Source organism: Saccostrea cucullata, unplaced genomic scaffold, assembly GCF_032062105.1.
Source record: "Saccostrea cucullata isolate Sc308-1 unplaced genomic scaffold, CSIRO_AGI_Scuc_v1 ctg9542, whole genome shotgun sequence".
Lineage (NCBI taxonomy): Eukaryota > Metazoa > Mollusca > Bivalvia > Ostreida > Ostreidae > Saccostrea > Saccostrea cuccullata.
The window spans coordinates 1-19,608 of record NW_026925354.1 but is presented as its reverse complement, the minus strand read 5'-3'; the positions used below and the strand labels follow the sequence as shown (position 1 = coordinate 19,608).

General features: G+C 32.2%; 2 protein-coding genes across 2 annotated transcripts; both read right to left on the bottom strand.

Moving 5' to 3' along the window:
- Positions 1–325: 325 nt before the first annotated feature.
- LOC134268670 (mucin-2-like) lies at positions 326–5,617 on the bottom strand. Its single transcript, XM_062750917.1, has 7 exons — positions 5,462–5,617; positions 5,065–5,233; positions 3,163–3,350; positions 2,828–3,067; positions 2,372–2,492; positions 1,092–1,824; positions 326–938 (listed from the first exon to the last, which is right to left on the bottom strand). The coding sequence occupies exons 1-7, from the start codon at positions 5,462–5,464 to the stop codon at positions 665–667; spliced, it is 1,728 nt and encodes a 575-aa protein (XP_062606901.1). The 5' UTR covers positions 5,465–5,617; the 3' UTR covers positions 326–664.
- Positions 5,617–14,309, bottom strand: LOC134268669 (von Willebrand factor D and EGF domain-containing protein-like). Its single transcript, XM_062750916.1, has 12 exons — positions 14,218–14,309; positions 13,911–14,111; positions 13,412–13,576; positions 13,203–13,217; positions 12,097–12,371; positions 10,971–11,057; positions 9,614–10,009; positions 9,381–9,466; positions 8,714–8,777; positions 8,438–8,623; positions 7,016–7,245; positions 5,617–6,003 (listed from the first exon to the last, which is right to left on the bottom strand). Exons 1-12 carry the CDS (start codon positions 14,291–14,293, stop codon positions 5,730–5,732), a joined length of 2,055 nt encoding a protein of 684 aa, XP_062606900.1. The 5' UTR covers positions 14,294–14,309; the 3' UTR covers positions 5,617–5,729.
- Positions 14,310–19,608: the final 5,299 nt, after the last annotated feature.

Genomic DNA, 19,608 nt, shown 5'->3' with positions numbered 1-19,608 from the left:
GATGCCAATGAAAAAAAATACAATGCAAATGAAAAACTCTACAAAACAAAATTTAATGGAAAAAAAATATACAATACAGATGAAAGATTATACAATGCCGATAAGAATTTTACAATACTAATGAAAAAATATACAATACAAATGGAAGAGATCGTACAACGCAACGTTTGTCATGCAATGTATGTCTTGTACAAGTCTTGGAATAAACTATACATGAAGGGAATAAATAAAAGGTAGAAAATTCAGGAGATTTTAGAACAAATCCTAATTCTAACAATTCAATGAAAATTCTTGTCTCTGATGATCTCATAGATGTATCAACAATGCATCGCAGCATCTGTTTAATATTGATTTCCAGTGCTTAAATGAAGATATTTTTTCTTCAACAATATACATTCCAATAGATATTTTTCGATTGGAATTAGATAATCAATATCCCAATATTTCAGCTATTGAAAGAAATAAGTACGATATTTCTTCGAGCCTGTATTTCTACGTTATCTCTATCTTTTATAAAAAAGAATTAATCATACATTCAGATTAAAATGTCAAAACTTAAAAATGGGTCAAATGCTCGTTTTGCATTGATCAAGGTTTGCATATATATGACACAAGTACCTATATATCAGCGATAGAAACGTTTTTTGAATGGTGTTTTTTTTTTTTATTTGGGAGATGATGCTCTAAATAAAAGTGATCTATCCTTCATTCCATTGCCATTAAAAACATCCCTTAAATCAGTTGTAGATGAGAGCTGTTGGACGCCTGTTGAATAATATGAGGAGGCAGATGTCGGACGGGACGGCAAAATGTCTTCTGGGAGCTTAGTGTTCTTTGTTATGAAGTCGATGGATATTGAACTTTTCTTTGTATTGTCTGATCTGTCTGGATATTGAATATTGTTTTCCTGAATATAAGGGTCGTCAATGTTTCCTTGCCTATTCAATGAAAAACGAAAAGTGAATCAATAATGCCATTTATACAGTGTATAACTTTGTATGAGAAAAAAGATTAGTTTTCTTAACATAAACGTGTAACATAATAACATTCTTATATCATTTAAATAGTTAAGTTGGTTAATTTTTTTTTACCTTATGCAATACTTCTTTAAAACCACCCCAGAAACAATAAGTACAATCATTCCACAGACAAGACATGATGCAATAATAATTGCCTGTTTCTGATCAGAGTCATTACTTGTCTGGGGAGTAGATAGAAATAAAGATGAAGGACTATCAGAAGATTCCGGTGTCCATTGTGATTGTGTAGTTAGAATCTTCTCCGTTGATGCTTCCGTTGATTGGGGTTTTGGTTCTACTGAAGATTCGGGGGAAGTAGTACTTGTTGTTTGGTGCATTTTCGTTGTCGAAGAAGATTTTGACGACGATATCAATGATTCTGATCCTGCCGTTGGTGAAGTGATTGTTGGTATTGTTGTTGGGGGTTGCAATGATGTTGATATTATGGAAATTGTCATTGGAGATGTTATTGATGTTGTTGGTGTAGTTGATTTTGTTACAGGTGATGTAATCGTTGCAGATTTTGCCTGCGCTGTTGTTTGGGATGCAGTTGTTTTTTCGAGGATTTTTGTTGAAGTTGTTGTAGTTAGATCTGCAGTAGGTATGGTCGTTTCAAATTGTTTTGTGTCCGTTGAAAGATTTGCTAATGATGTAGGTATTGTTGATAGTGATGTTCTTGTAGTTGTTGGTGCAGCTGGAGCTTCAGATGTTGTTGTTGTTAATGGTGTCATAGATATATCAGATGTTGTTATTGATGCTATCGGCGTTGAATTCTGCGTTGAATTAGACGCTAGAAACAGACATTCTGTAAAAAGAGTTTATATCTGTTTCTCAGATAAAGTTTTGAAATTTGTCATCATATGATTTTTAAAAAAGTTTACAGGATATTTCAATCGGCCGAAGGATTTTTTTTTTTAACTGTGAAATCTGAATGATCATCTTCTATAGAGCTTCATCAACATTTTTGTCTCATAAGATTGATACGATGAATAAGATTAAAATTAATACTACTGTAAACCAACATTTATTCGTGTAATTTTTATTCGCCAAACGTCAGTTTGAAATCAATTTGTAACAATTAATTTGCACAGTGTCGAAACATTACTCTACAAATACTATGCAAAATGATTTGATTTATATTTACGAGTTTAAATATGTCGCGGAACTTTCGGATATTTCTCGCAAGGGAATAATATTTGGTTTAGAGCAATTAATATGTTAACTGAGTTTAAGAATTTCAAAGATCATATTGTGCCCAATAGACGTTAAAACCATGATACAATGTAACAACAACACTTTCTTTTGAAAACTCGGATAAAATTGATTATAATATTGTTTTTAGAAGTTGTTACCTGTGTTTTCTGTCCAATCAAATGAGTTTACAGACGTATTACAAACAGAACAATAATCAAATTCTTTTGAATCTCCATCCGCCACACAAGAACTAGTGCTGTTTATAAAACAATATCCATTCTGAAAGGTAAAAATATTAATATTGTAATTGCTATTCGTGTTATTATCGTTTTACTTTCCTAAATTTTTAAAGCTTACTCTGGCTAATATTGAATGCAGATCGACGTTAAAATTTACAGGTAGTTGATGCTGAGATTTCTTACAATGTATTTATTAAATGTTAGTTTTTGGTACTGTAAAAAGACCAATATCAAGAAAACATTCCAAAGTGAACAATATTGGGGTTTTTGTTTTTTGTTATACATCCTTTTTCCTGTACATGATAGGAGAAATGGCCTTAAGCCGGTTTTTAAAAGAGCAAGAAGAAACACAAGAGATTTAAAACGTATACAAACCTTAAGGGTAAAGTAAACATGACCACTATCATTGTGATATTGCTGACAAACAGAACTGTAAATTGTCACTTTGTAATCACTTGTAAATCTTATGCCATCTATTGTAATGTTTATGGTGAAATCAGTGACCCAATAGCCTCCGGAGGAATTTCTAAGTTCACAAGAACCAAGAAATAATGTCTGCTCCTCGAGGCTAGCCATATAAAAATCAGATGATCGTAATGAGTTGTCCATGTTTCTCTGAAACAAAATTAAAAAATTGAAAAATGACTTTAAAACATTGAAAAAAAAATCAATCAAAAAACATGTAAATCAAGGAAATGAACTAGAATTACCTCATTCCTCTCTGTATAGCATACTGCACCCATATTCTCGAGAAAATATGATCCTTGAAAATAAAGTGCGTTACATTCATGACTCCTCTGATCACAAAAGTCATATGAAGTTCCCGTTATCTGTGGGGGTTCACTAGAGTCAAAGGAACAATCACTTCCGGCAAATCCCTCGTGGCAGGTGCATATTCCTGGAAAATTCATTTTAATCTTATTTTTTAGCTTTTCATTCAATGAAACACTGAATATTAAGAATGATCTTGACATAATTTCCTAGGTTTAAAAAAATATTAAGCCCACACACTTTTGAATCGAAATAAAATCTGTAGTTTTAAAAAGGTGATTTGATATATTTTTGGGACTGTGCGGCATAAAATTACAGATTATTGATCCGTTTAACAGTGAAATAAAAACATTCAATTTTGGATAATGTTTAATTAAATGTTTACCGAACAATTCTGCTGATGTCAAATGCAAAATTGTATTCCCAATTTCCATACCATCATGTTTTTACCTCAAAATTGTAGGCATAAATGCATACCCCTATTAATGGTATTGTGATTTACATCTAATACTCGCTGTTGCTTCGTCTATTTAAAGGACGTAATGTTTAATAAATAAAATGGAAGATAAATATGTAAAATCTATGGTCTGCTTCTTTTAGAGATGTGTTTCCAGGCCTTCCTGAAAGATTTTCATGATTGGGAATGGGTATTAAATTGAAATTTAATTTATGTTTGGTTTTGTGATATTTCTAAAACGCTGAAAATAACAGCTAATTCGATTGTACCACAAACCGATCGTTGAATGAATAGAAATGTTTACAATAACTATATGCTAACATTATTTTACTTCGAAGACGTGGTTCAGGGCAATCTATGACCGATATTAAAAACTGTAAAAAATTAAAACACTAGAACATATGCATTCTCAAAGTTCGTCTAGTATGTAATGTTCACAATACCACAGCTTCAATGGTTAGGAAACAAGAAACTTCTCTTAGGCATTTGAATGGACAGTCATGTTTTTTTTTTTTTGTCATCAGAACAGTTTTCGCGATCACATGTATTTTTAGCTCATAGCATTTTACAATTGTATTCATATTTTATACATATTTTTATTAATCAAAGGAAAGACTTGTAGTAAAGCTTTGACCTAGAATCCCGTATTTTTCAGGAAACTAAATTGTTTGTAATTGTGAGCATAGAAATACTAGAATAAAAATATGCATATTGTTTTTCTTTTGAGAAAACATTCAGAAAATGTTCTTTGTGTCCTTTCAATCACCAGATACTTGTTTGTTCCAAACATGAAATTTCTTTAGAATCCATAGTTACCAACAATACGATTCATAATCTAGTTCAGATGTATGTTTGGTTATTTTAAACCATGTTGGTGCCTCATTTGCTGATCTTACAGCAATAATAATCCAATTTTTATGAAAGTATGTTAATCCAAAAAACATATTTAATACATGTCTTAAGTATTTGAAGTATATAAGTATAACAGTTTGTTTGAATTTAAAAAAGATTGAAATGTGTTTCGTAAGATATAATAAGGTGGTGAAAAATGAACGGAGACATAACTTTTCAGTCTACCATGTCTCCACATGGCGGTTATTTCCGGGAATAATTTACCCTATTTTGCTATTGTCTCCCTACATTTCACCTGAGCTAATTTTCGAGCTAATGTAATATTTTGTGGCTTCATAATTTGCAAAACATAAAGAAAAAAAGGTTTCGAACACATTAGTTGGGGAGACGTTGGAGGCACCAGGAGGAAGCACTATATTAAATTTTCACAATTGTGTCATCATAAATGCGCCTAAAACAGAACAGAATCAATGTCACACCCCAACAAAATTTTTAAATTATTTTTCTTTTCCCTGTTTTTATAATCACTCACCAGCATTACATTGTCCATTTTCACTGCAATTCCCAGGACAACGTGATGTCAAGATATAAGCCACATCAGGCTCTATTGTAGTAAACGTCGTGTTCAAAACGATAAACGTGGTGCAATGCTCCAATGCAGCCTCTATATGAATTTTCGTAATATTATCATCACCTGTCATCTAGAAAAAAATTAAGTGTTAACATCTTTATCATTATGTTATTAAATAAGCTACACCTTACGACTAAATGGTAAATAATCAGATAGAAACTGATAAAGGTCGATATATTACTTTCGTTATCTTTTGTCTGTTTTTAAATTCAATGGCTAAGGCATTGAATAACAAATATTTCATAAATATAAAAATGTTTATTTTTTTATATTCTAGTCTTGTCTAGATGCATCTTACCATTAAATCAAGGATGCAGTTTTCTAATGAATCATTAGAAAAACTTGGTACAGACTGAAGACAGGTTTGATAAGCAGATGATTTATTGAAAGCTTCACTGCAGATCGTTTCAGCCTGTGCGCGAGAGACAGGAAACCCAGACTCCCGTCGACTAACCTACATCAAGAGAAATATCAAAAACAGCCTGCATAATATCAAAATATATGTCATATAAAACTAATAGTATAATTGATTTGTGTTTTAACTTAGTCGCTTCCTTTTATATATTTTATCTTGCCTTATGTTGTTTCTTCTTCTGTTCTGTTTTATCCAGTTCGTATATTGATCTTTTACGTCTTTTATCAAATTTATTTTCACCAAAAATAAAGCATTGAAGTTTTCTTCCACGTTCATAATAACATGTTTTCCCTGCTGTATAAGTACACAGTGCTGTTTTTGATGTTGGGTTACATTCGCATAAAAGTCTGTTGGTGATACTCATCGAATTAATAAATCCATATTCATTAATATCTTTGTCAAAAAGATCTTCATTTGCTTCCACTCTGCAAAAATGATATTATTTTCTTAAGTAAAAACTCTCTTGCTTCAAAATGTTTTTCAAATGCATATCGACCCGACTCTTCTAGAATTGAAAATTATCTTCTATAAAACAATAAAAAAAAATGATGTCTTTCAAAGGTAACATAATTGTTTATGGAAAAAGAAAAGTTGCTAAAGTTTTTACTTTGTATAGTTTCATCAATTTTCGTTGGCATCAAATTTCGTGGATTCTGTAAAAGAGACGTCTTCGAGAATACGTAATTTCGTGGACAAAAGCATTGTCTATACAAATGAATGTCAAATTTCGTAATTCAATGGGCATTTGAATTCGTGGTTTAACTCAACAACGAAATCAACGAAAATTGGTGATCAACGAATATTGATGAAACCACAGTATAATGTTCATTCAGCTTTTGATTTGATTTTCTTTAAGTAAATACATTCCACAAGTTAACCATAAAAGTACTATCAGCAGCTGTTTGTTGAGGAGAGGTGGCGTTCCCATACAAAATCAGCTTTAACAGATTTATTTATAAACAAAAAAACAAAATTAAAACATTGAAGAAATAAGGTATCATTTCCAAACATAAATCGAGATTTTAATACAAAGTGGTAAGATGATCAAAATTCATGAATTTGATTGATTAATTTTAATAAATAGCAACCATTATTTTGGTTTCTAAAGATGATAAACAATGAACCCAACTACTTATATATAAAGTCACATTTGTGACTTTTTGAATGATATATATTTGCATGGGGATAATCATTAATGCATAACTTGTTTATTTTTATTTCAAAACTTAATGCCATACTTTTGACCCATTGGAGGCGCATTATGACATTCCTGTGAAATTATGTCAAACATTTATTGCGTGAGGACAATATTTTTTATACTCTGCCTGTTTTTTTTTTTTTTTTTATTTTTACTTTTTCATTGATATTTCGTATTGTAACTAAAATGAAAAAACAAAATCCAACATTGGATTTTTCTAGAAAATATATCTTACTTACACCCAAGACCTGGAAAAACCATCAGGGTACGTTACAATTGGGTCTGGTTGAGCATGATTACGTCTTGTTAAGTCGTTATGATACGAGTTGTCCAGACTTCCACAGAGACCCTCTGATTTCCCTTCATCAGCTGCAGAGGGATAAATTGTCACATCTAAATGTAATGTACCAGTACCCCAAGGCCATTCTCTAATTGATATCTGAACAGTTGTACCACTTGGTAAATAGATCTAAAAAGTGTTAATGAATGATTTTTCATGAAATCTTAAGCAAAACCCCAGTTTTTGCCAAATAAAAGAATTGAAAGAATGATTAAAGGTTTTTTATTCAATACAATAGAAACAATGCAATGTATGGACAACTTTTGTTACTTATATTTTGCCAAAACAATCGATGCATATGGACTTCAGCTGATCTAGACGTCACTTATAGCTTTTAAACATGATCTTAAGACTCATATTTTTTAGAAAGCATACGACATGTAATTTTTATTTTGAACAAGTTATCGAGTTTTATTGTCCTCAAACTATTTATTTGAGCACATCCTGTATTCTGTGAAATGTTTAAGTTGATCTCAAGTTTATCTTAGTCTAGTACCTTATAATCTTAGCTCACTCTTATGTTAGTAACGATCTCGTAATATAATTTTAGGTTTTATGTATGTACGATTATTGTGTATATTTAACTACTTGTATATCTGAAACACTGCCTGTTCAGCGCCTTAGAGTAATTTATTTTAAATAGGACGTTATACAAATGTCATTATTATTATTATTATTATTATTATTAATATCTCCAATACAATGGATATATAATTATTACATTTACATTTCAGTGTATATGTCCGAGGTAAAATTACAAATATCAATGTGCTTTATTTCCTCGTAAATGTACTGGTTCATCAGTTAGGCGCGAATAAAAAAAATCTCAATTAGGTCGGGGCAAATACAGACAAGAAACGGGGCTTGTAGTGCGTGGATTGGCTGAATCAAGAGCATGTAGATATTGGGAATAACTGTCAATGTTTTTCAATTTTATGGTAATCATTCTATTGGATTGCATGATAATTTTATGTGTTTATCACTCGACAAGCAAATCGATTGATCACATAATAAAATTGAAAAATAACAATTATTCCTTAAGTGATTTTTAAGAGTTAATATTATTTGAGATATTTTAAAAACTGAAGTTAGCCAATGCATACAAATTGCATTTAAATAGCACGTGTTGTTTCTCTATAAAAGGGTAACACGTTACTAAAAAGATTTTTTTTTCTCCCTTACTTAAAAAAAATGCCGTCGCTCGTCATTGTCGATGCTTTGCAAAGTTTTTACATTGCACTATCTCAGCTGCGGATCTAGATCAAAATGGTGGCATTATCGATAAAGTGCATTCTATAAAATAAGACAATATTCATATTACCTTGTAGAGTTTATCTTGTTCTCGGACCACTTTCATTACTTCGTCCTCACATAAAGGGAAATTGATGTAACGGTTGCCTTGACAAATGTCTATCGTAAAAATCTGTCTTCCAGCTCGTACAGCAACTGCACATATACATCGTGGAACTGAATACCAACGGTGACAGAGTCTGTGTTTAACATGAACCTAAAAAAATAGCAGTAAATTATATCATAAAATATGGCAAGTCTTTGTTTCAAGTAAAATATTTTAACTTAAAATATCTTATATTCACACCTCTTGGTTGCTTTCAGTGTTTCTATAAAGGATGAATTTTCCATCAAGCTGACATTCATAACCCCTGCAAGAAGTATTAAAGCAAATATTTATGTAAGACATACATTTATATAAATAAACAAATGTATAATTAACCCTTATATGTATGGAAGATAAAGTACATATAACTTGTGAATAATATACAAAAAGCTTAAAGCACGACATTCGGTTGAACTATTTTTTTTTTTTTTACAATGTTTCCACATTAACAACTCTTTCCTTGTTTTCCCCTTCCGGACATACATCTATCTACCGTACTATAAGATTTGATATAATTTATTAAGAATTCTCATGATTATAAAGACATGTTCAAAATACCGTAAATCTGGAAAATTTTACGTCGATTGTATTTTGCGAATTCGGGTCAAAATGCTGTTGATTAATTTTTACGTTACAAAATTTTGCGAATGACAACTGTTTTGTTTACATTTTCTCATTGGTAATTTATTTTTAAGAAAAATATTTTTGCGAATGCAATGAACTCGCAAATTTGCTAAAAATTTATCTACAGCAAAATTTTCCAGATTTAAGGTATGTACCGGGAAAAAATAACATTGAAAGCAATGTGATGGAAATCAAGCTTGAATTTTTGAAGTTAAATAACATCACATAGTATTAGAAATCTTACAAATTGTCAAATGTTCTCATATGCGGATCTGTAAGGGCCGTGCAACTTTTTCCTTTCCAGCTGTTCTTATCTTCTACCATTTGAATCTGTAAAAGTTTTAAATACATGTATATATTAATACTAGATTAGATTTTCTAGAAAAATAATTAACAATTAAAAAACTGCAATGTTTCAAAGTTTTATTGATTTGTGTTTTTTCTAGTAAACATGTTACTTTGTTGTTTTGGTCTTACCGGGAGATCAGGAAAAGGGAGCTTTCCAAACATATGGCCAACGACGCCACTCCCACTAGTTGACGTAAGCTGGAGCGTTATAAGATGTGGAATATCAAACGCAGCAGTGTTTTCATTTACAATTTCATAGTTAATTACTTGATTCCAATTGGTGGGTGTATCATATTGGACCCTGTCGGGGTACGGAAATCCTTTAATTTTTTTGGAGCAGCTGAACCCATTAACTAAAGCTCCATTGCACTGCGTAGTTTTAGCAAACAAATCTAATTCTACAGGAGTAGCGTCTAATACTATGTTGCCTAGCATCAGCGTATCTGTCACGAACGGCACTGTTGGCTGTAACTTTATAAATGCTCTGCCTCCTCGATTCATAACAATGGGGAGCTCACTCAATATCTACAATTGATAAAAAAAAATAGAATGTGAGGATTTTTTTGAACTTAAGCTACTGTTATTGAACGTTTGTAGAGATAAAAGCATGTACATTTTTTTTTTAATTATTATTGCATAATGTTGTTAATACCTATTCGAGATGAAAAGAAAATGTAATTTTCATTGACATAAAAGCAAAGATATGATAAGGATGTCCAAAAAATATCAAGCTGTTCTCTGAACTACTTAATAGATATAAAAGATTAATATTACGTCAAGTTACTGTTTACTTAAGCTGACATGACGTGAAAGATGACAAAAAGTTAACATTCATTTCACAGGGCATTTAGATTTTTCGGCAAAATATTGAATGTAAAACGCTCCCTTTATACATCCATAAAAGAGCTTAGAATTTATGAATCGTCTTAAGGTTTGACTGGTACAAATGATTAATAAGAATCAATTGTAGGAATTCTATTTGGATCTACAAGAAAGTATGTCCTCTTACTAAATTTTGCTGAGGAATTTTATCTTGTTCATCCATTTTTGTGAAAGTGATATAGAGTAAAAGATAAAAAAACACCCCTTCTTACGTTGGTAATTAAAAAAATTGTACGATAATTTCTTAACAAGTAATATTCAGACTCCCCTAACACTTTATATGTATTGGAGATCAAGATCAATAATTGATCTACTTAACAAACTTTTCACAATAATTTTGTTTTGCACTTATGCCGATTGCAATTTTTGTGCAACATTTAAGGATATTGTAAATTTCTGTCACGTAGTCAACTATGTCATATAACATTACAAAAATGCTTAATTATAGCACATGATTAAACTCCCATCACAAGCTGACAGCAAACTCAAACAACGGTTACAGATAAAAAGTAATATCTAGCTCAAAATAAAATGTATATTTTGAATGCATTTTAAGCCTTTGTACAGCCTTATCATAATTGCGACTGCACATTTTTTCTTTTACCTTAACTCCTACGAAAAATAAGGGACTCTCTTTTGATGGGCAGGATGTTCCTGTAGTGGACCCCATAACTTCAACGGTACAGTGCACCTTGATTGATAAAAGGTTAGAAATTATTACATTGTACCTATCAATCATCTGTATTATAGATCATTTTGGCAAACGTATAAATATTCTGGATAGGTTTTCAATTATCGATCTTCTCAACTTTATACACAAACATTCTCGACGATAGTTAAAGTCCAGGCTTTTTAATATAATTGACAGCTGTTTTTTCATTAAAAATTAGACTCGTTAATTCACATTTTCATTGACCATTTCCAAAATTATTTTGTTAAAAAAAACTTTGATTGTACATAGAATTGATAAAGAGTTGACATCAAACAGATAATTCAGTGTCTGATCGACAATTGTACGTTGTTTTTGGAGAACATAATTTCCAACAATCAATACAAATTTTGTACGTGAAAGTAGAAGATACTTGCTGACCTTCAACTCGACAAATCTGATATATGAACGACGTGTTATCAATTGAACATGGTCATTACTATTCTTCTGTCAATATGATATATCATCACGGACCGTGAGATTAATGAAAAAACAGAGTCTGGCACATTTGTTTGATATTTGGGTATCTTACCCGAAAAGACGGTGATGGTAATCTAACAACCAAGCTTTGTAATAAATGTGGTGACTTTTACGTCTCCATCATCATTTTTCCTTACTTATGCATCAATAAATCTTTATCACCTGCATACTGCGTTCATATATCTCCGTTGATCTAATACGCAAGACACGCAAGAGGATGCTCTACATATGACCAATTTTAAAACAAGATTATTAATTGACAAACAAGATGATGAAGCAGGAATATCAACTGCCTCGTTATAAGTGATCATTTTATAAATTCTACGATCATGACAAGGAGCACACGAAAAGTGTGACCAGTGAGCAAGGGATGCTTACTCCCCGATGGTACATGATTTCACCTCTGATGTTTCGGATGTCCGTGATTCTTTTGTTCTTATTTTGTATTGTTTTGCAGACTTTTAATCTTAACCGTATGTTCAGTTCATTTCATTTTCTACAATGTATAACCAAATCCATTTGATAAGTGTAGACAACTTACCCATACATTAAGTGTTTCGATGTGATTGGCCATTTCTTTTGCCGAAAAAGTGGCTTTATTTCTTGTTGAAGAAGTGACAACCTGTGTTTGGATCTCTTTTTTGTCAATATACCATGTTATTTTATAATTCAAATTTGGAGTTGGTAACGGGGCAAAATTACAAATCAGATTAAAGTAAGGCGAATGACGAACAATTCCTCGATTATTAGGTAGTGAGGAATCCCACATGACATTTTGATAGGAAACGGAGACATCTGTGACTGTTTGAGGAATACCTAATTCAAAACGAAAATAATAAATTTGATACGATATTGATTTTTAGGTATTTCTCAAAATACATAACAAAAAGATCTGGTAAAACAATTATAAGATTAGTAATTCAAACAAAAATCAAAACACAATGAAAAATTTGATCGACGGTGATAACTTCAAAATGAGAGATTAAAAACTCATTTTTGTTATATATCTTACATAACCCTGACAGATTGCATGACTAAAAGATAGACACAGTAATAAAAAAAACCGTATTGAAATTGAAAGATTTATATTGCACATTTTATTTCCGTAACAAAGAGTATGTTCAGAATGGGTTAAAAAGGATTTAAATCGCCCGCGTCTGCTCTTGTAACGCGTAGTAAGGAATCGATCCTTACTCTGAGGGTTCGTATCCCATGGGGGACGTGAAGACTTGTTCTTCAGCTGAAACCGTCAAAACCGAGATCCAGTGTCGCAGTAGGTGCTGGTACTTTACTATTAAATATATGTAAACACTAACTTTTGATAGTATGCATACGCACCTGTAAGCAAGTTTTGTCCAATGTGAAAACCACTTGCAAGCAAAAACTTTTCTTTTGATATACCGTAGAGATGATAAATACTTACACAAGCCCACAATTGTTTACATTTCAATTATATTTAAGGTCAGACGAGAGGTTCATCAAAAGTATTTAAGGAAAAGCAATTGTTTTCTAAGAGTTTGTTTATTTCACATGCATTACAATGTCACTTGTATGCAAAAGAATGCAATGAAGTTGTAATCCCTTAAATTGATGTATAAGGTGCACGTGGTTATTTTTAGAGCAAATGGAGATTTTAATGATACTTACAACCGTCTGCACGTTCTGAAAATCAAATTAAATATTATTTTTTTCAATATATGTTTTTATAACGTTAATGACATTTAAGAAAATGTTAATTTTTAAACAGAGAAATATTGCATTTTTTTTACAGAATAACTTATCCAAGAAAATAATGAATCAAATATTAAACGCTCATGAAGAATTCTTTTCAAATGCAGCATGAATAGGAAACTTACCGAAGCAGTAAGCCGAAGAACATCCAGTTGTTGGTATAAGTTCAAAGACAAGAAAATCATTGCACTTTTTTACACGAATCTTGTGGTCTTTGGCACAGGTGTCACCGAATTCCACCTTACAGGCAGTCACTTCAGCTATAGTATTTGTGACTGTTGGAAGGGGATCTGTAATGATGCATTATAATCAGTTTCAAATCCCTAATAATTTGCCGAGGCTCATTCTTTGCAATACATTTTTCATAATGAAATCTTAGGATTTTGCACTGAAGCAAAAATAGTTGTATCTTTTTTAAAAAATGGCATACAAAACTTTAAAAACATAGAATTTTAAACTAAGCAATCACAATTCTGTGTTCAGAATATCACGTGAAAAGTTAGTTCTTGCTCTTTAGATGATGTACTCAACGAATAAATGCCACCTTATTATCCTGATTTTTTTTTAGAAACATCCAAATATGGTATCCAAATGATAATTTGAATGTTTGTATTTACTATTTACCCTTGATCCAGTATGGATACAAAGTTCCACAGGACAACAAATCTGGAGCTGTTGTTGGCATAACTTTCGAACCAACTGAATACCATTTCTTCACTAGGTCGTAATCGCAAAGAGGTGTAGCATCCATTTGATAGGTTGGGTGTCTTTTGTTCATATCATTCAGTGCTTCAGTTGTGTCACATGGATCTGGAGTCTGCAATTCTAGCAAAAATAAAACAAAAAAACGTTTGTTTAGTAGGAAAAGCTGCAAAAGTGAGGTACATCTACATTATGTGAAATAAATGGAACACAAATATTTAAGGCTTACCTGCATATTGTATACAGAGGAATAGCATTAACAATATGTATGACTTGGATAAGCTACACCAATGGTAGCACACCATTGTAGCTTGTTTTCTGTTATGCGTGAATCTGTAATATATTTCTTTTATGTATTAGTCAAGTTTATTAAAAGTCAAGGTTATTAAAAAAAAGGAATCCCCGAAAATTTCCAATGATGCAACAGTATTTTTGCGCACATTGCATCACAGAAATATTTGTTCTGTAGTAATTGATAGCTGTCGAAAAAGCTTATTATAAACTGAGCCAATTCATGTATATTTAACGTCCTTCAAATGAATACATTACAGCTTTAATTATTGATTGCATGAAACTTAAATTCTTTTTTTCGTATTTAGTCGGTTTAAAAAATATTGGGAAACACAAATATACATTAATCATTGCCCTTCGATTGGATGCTTAAAAACCAATTATAAGATCAAGAACGCTTTACTTCCTTGTCGACAGATATCATCTGTATTAAGTTTAAAGTGCAATTAGATGCACAACTACTGACAATACGCACTACGCAGCACTGTTAAGGCTTAATATAGAACACCAAACACTAACGTATCTCGACGGTATGTACCGTATTGCCTGTAAATGAATACCATCACTTGCTTTTTATATATTTTGTACATGTATTTATCAAAGGCGGATGTATTATCTTTGTATTATCTCAAAATCAACAGGAAAAACCACGAATTTGCCCCCCCCCCATTGCACCAGGGCTTCGTCCTGGACCCGCTTGGGGCTTTCATGTATATGATATGAATAAATATTTAGACAGTTTTACTACTAGCACTCATTTTCTACAGTTATTTTTTACTTCTTAGTTAGATATGAACGACCCATATCGGGTTGTGACTTTGACTGCTGTTGTACAAGAGGATGTACTGACACACACACACACACACCCTGACGTGCGCATGTTTCTGAATTTCTTGTATGCCATTGCATTGACATATGTAATTGAAAACAAAAGATTAAGAAATAAAAAGAAAAGCCAATTTTTTTTAATTCCGCACATTTTACTTGAAATTAAATGTTACATGTTGAGGAATTTGTCCATGCATAAGGACATTTTCTTTTCTAATTCAGCATTCTGGAGAAACCACTCTAGGTAGTTTTCATAGCACATTCTGGCTAGTTCAGAAGTGGACCATTTCTTCCTCAAGGTTTGCTGTTGCTCGATCTCAGAATCCGTATCATCATCGTCAGATAATGGTATTGCTCGTTTCCTATCTGGTTGATAGCTTGTTGATGCGGTATTTTTGGCTCGAACTGTGGTATCCTTAGCAGGTACGCATGCCGTTTCTGGCTTACTCCATGTACATGGAATTTTTCTATAAAAGAAGTCTTAATTTAGGTATTGATTGCGAATGTGCATGTTCTATGTGCCATACGCACACAGGTGTGTGTGTGATGGTCTGTGAGTAATAATTCTGCTAATGTTTCTTCAGAACAACATTACACAGAAAACGAAGGATTGGGTTCCTCTTTGTCTTAAATTTGTGCCGAAAATATATATCTTCCTCGCGTCTCCCTCCTCCCAGCGATAGTTTCAGGATAGAGTCCAGTGCACCAGCAAACCCTGCTATATGGGTCCTAAGAGATACTTACCGAGACCTAAGGTCGAGGCCCTTTGAGTTCTGGATACTGAGTGGTGAGGCGATTGATTCATTTCTAGAATTAATGAATCGAGTTTTTTTATACGTTGAGTTGCATGGAAACATGAGAAATGGAGAGTTAATGAGTTTAGAAAATAGAGTTTTAATGACTTTAATATGGTTCAGGCATTACCCAACTTATCCATTGCTTTCCCTATGCTTAGGTGCAAGTACTAGTACAGCTAGTGTACGCTACATTTTGAAGAAAATATGGTTTATGCTGTGGGACATATTGGCTTCAGAAATTCCCTGGCCAACAGCAGCAGAATGGTTATCCATGAGAGGTCGCTGGGACAACATGCAAAACAAAGTGAGTGCCATAGATGGAACATCACATGAGATTTATATCCACCAAACGGAGCTTCAGCAGTAATTTTAAAGTGGACACAGAAAATTTCACTGTATCCATACACAGGTAAGAATTTAAAATCAAATGTCTCCTTTATCAAAAATGAACATTTGTAAATAACAATTCAAATCTATATGTATACGAGGGCCGTTCATTAAGTAATGCAAGAGACAGTATATCATAATAATTGATGAGGCATTTAATTTTATTTTTTCACAGTTGAAAAGTTCTATGAAAGAGGTACTAAACTCAGAAAAAAATCCATCATTTTTTCTACTGTCTTCGCAAAGAAATTCACTTTTAAAATAAGCATGGTCATTAAACTGAGCTAAAAACTGTTTATAAATTATCACTGCCAAGAAAATGAAAATAACGGTGTATGTGAAAATTGTGCTTTTTACATAAATCGCCGAGAAACTTATTATTTATAATATGATTTTATTTGTAGAAAAAAGTTATCTTTATTGCTGTGTACTTTTCATATGGATACTATAATTCAGAAGGATAAAAATAGAGTCAAAATATTACAATCAATATGGCTGATTGAAATTTGGGGGGACACCAAAAATATCAATGTTATGTGCCACATGATATCTGAAAATTCTAAATTTACATGGAAAGACATCGATAAGATACTAAACACTAAATCATCACAGCATTTTGTAGAATTTTGACAAAGAAAAAAAAATTAACAACATTTCTATCAGATAGGTGCCCTTCTTTCCTACAACGCAGCTAGGATAAGGCTGCTCGTAAAATATCAAACTGTTCAAACTGTAGTTACTTCTCTGAACTACCTAGATATGACGTCATAATAGAATATGACGTCAAGTCACTGTATACTTGAGCTGACATGACGGGGAAAGTGTCATAATTATTACACGGCATGTAGATTTATTATGGGGATTTGTGTTTAATTTAAGAGTAAGTGTTGTTTTTTAAGCTTGTGTGTGCTGTTAAAATGTTTAACATTTGATATTTAAAAGTATCTATTCCTTTTACTTGTCCGATATGCATATATTGAAGCAATAGCAAAAGATTATGTTTGAAACGATCCCCTTACACTTCCGTAGACAGAGTTAGAATTTATGAATCGTGTTTATATTGGATTGGCACAAGTGAAAGAAAAGGATAAATTGAAGATATTCTGCGTGAATCTAAAAGAGAAGTATGTCTTCTAACTGAATGTTGCTGGGGGATCGTATGTAGTTTATCCGTTTTTGTATAAATCGCGATAAAGTGTGGAAAATACCCCTCTTTACGTTGGTGATATAATTTATCGTAAAATATTTTCCTAAGAAGTAAAAATGAAACCTGCACCCAGCACTTTTTTATGTACCAGAGATAACGATTAATTGATCTATGTAACAAACTTTGCACAGTATTTTCTTTTTGCACTTGTGCCGAGGTGATTTTTGTGCAACATTTAAGAATATCAAAAATGTCCGTCACGTGATCAACGCAGTCATCTGACATCACAAAAATGCTTTATTATAATACCTTATTAAACTGTTACCTCAAGTTGAATGCAATTTCAAACAAGGATCGCATATTGAAATTGAAATCAAGCTCAAAATAAACTGTATATTTTTAAGACATTTTAAGCCTTCGGACAGCCTTATCATAACTGCGAAATGCCTTGGAGAAAACCATGCGGTCAAAGTGACAATGGTTAATTTGAAAAAAAAGTTGTTTTTTTAAGAAACAAATATAAGATAAACTTGCTTGATAAATGGCAAATCATAGGTACACTTTTTTATACCCAAATCAAGATGATTAAAAAGAAAATGTGGAATCAAAGAAAAGATGTTCTTTTATTATGTTAAAGAGAAACAAGTGCTCCAAACATGTTTTATTAGTTTTTGGGTACATGTATTTAGAGATATCCATTAGAGCATGTACATAAATACAAAAGAAGGACTAGCAATGGTAACTTTCATGTTCAAATTACACCAAGTAAAGTTAAGCAGATTTCTTGCAAGAGCAGTCCAAATTTAGGTGACCAGGGTATTTTTCCGGTGCCTAACAAGGCCGTTGCATACATGTATAAGCTTATAGAAATAATTAAAATGTCGAAGAAGAAAATGAAGTGAACAGAACTTTCCCATTGATCATATTAGATAGATCTAAGACATTGTGAGAACTTTTTATTCCAAAAACACATGAAAACAGTGAAAGGAAGATTGTACAACTTCAGATATGTCATGGGAAATAATATTCATCAGTGCCTTTGGGGCATCTCTAAAGATGAGTATGCTGGGGTTTTCTGTGCATGGATACAAAGACATCATACAATTGTAAAGGGTAACAGGGAATGGCTTGAAGGATTTAAACTATTAAGAATATGTTTTATGTACTTTTTCATATTTTTAGATGACATGTTGCATTATTTATTGAACGGCCCTTGTATATTTACATTCACTGAATATTTCCACCTTTATTTCTTAGGAAAACTCATTACGTTAATCAGTGCATAAAATACACAAGCCATGTCACCTGTACAGATTTCTTGATCAGTGGCTGTTCCATCAATGAAACGTAAAAAAAAAACAGACGAACACTCACATTGATGAAATGACACAGTAATTGTTATTTCCATTATGAAACTCTTTATAAAAGTCGTCTGACGGGGACAGCATGAAGTTGAAGATAATACAAAATATGCATATCTCAATCCAATATTAAACGTTAAAAGTATTTTTCAATCCGATTAACGAATGGATAAACTAATAGACATATGCAAGATAGAGAGAACCCTAAATTCATTACACATTAATTAAAATACGACTTTTTCGACGGATGCACATTATATTTAAAGAAAGATATGGAGATAACGAACAGTATTCAATCTCAAAGTCCATAAAGCAATATCAAATAAGACAAAGCAATCACGGACCCCTGAAACATCAGAGGTGGGATCAGGTGCCATGGAGGAGTGGGCATCCCTTGCCGACCGGTCACACCCGCCGTGTGCTCCCTGTCATGATTAGGAAATAACGAAAAAAAATTCGTCGCCAATTCAGTGTATAAATAATGGAATAACAGTTGGTATGAAAAAGTCAGTCAGCATTTGACTCAATGATAAATTGTATTTGCTGAAAGGTCATTGTATCGACTATAGAACCTACAGAAATGATGACTTTAAACGAGACTGATGATATTCTTCTTTCGTCAACTTGCATGTCAATAATTTACTTCGTTTTAGAAATTGTTCATGTGTAGAGCATGCTCTATTGTATCGAATCAACTGAGATATGTATACTCCGTATGCAGGTGATGAGGGTATATTGCTGCATAATTATGTAAGGTAAGTTGACAGAAAAGTTAAAGTCATCACGTTTATCATATAGCTTTGTTGTTA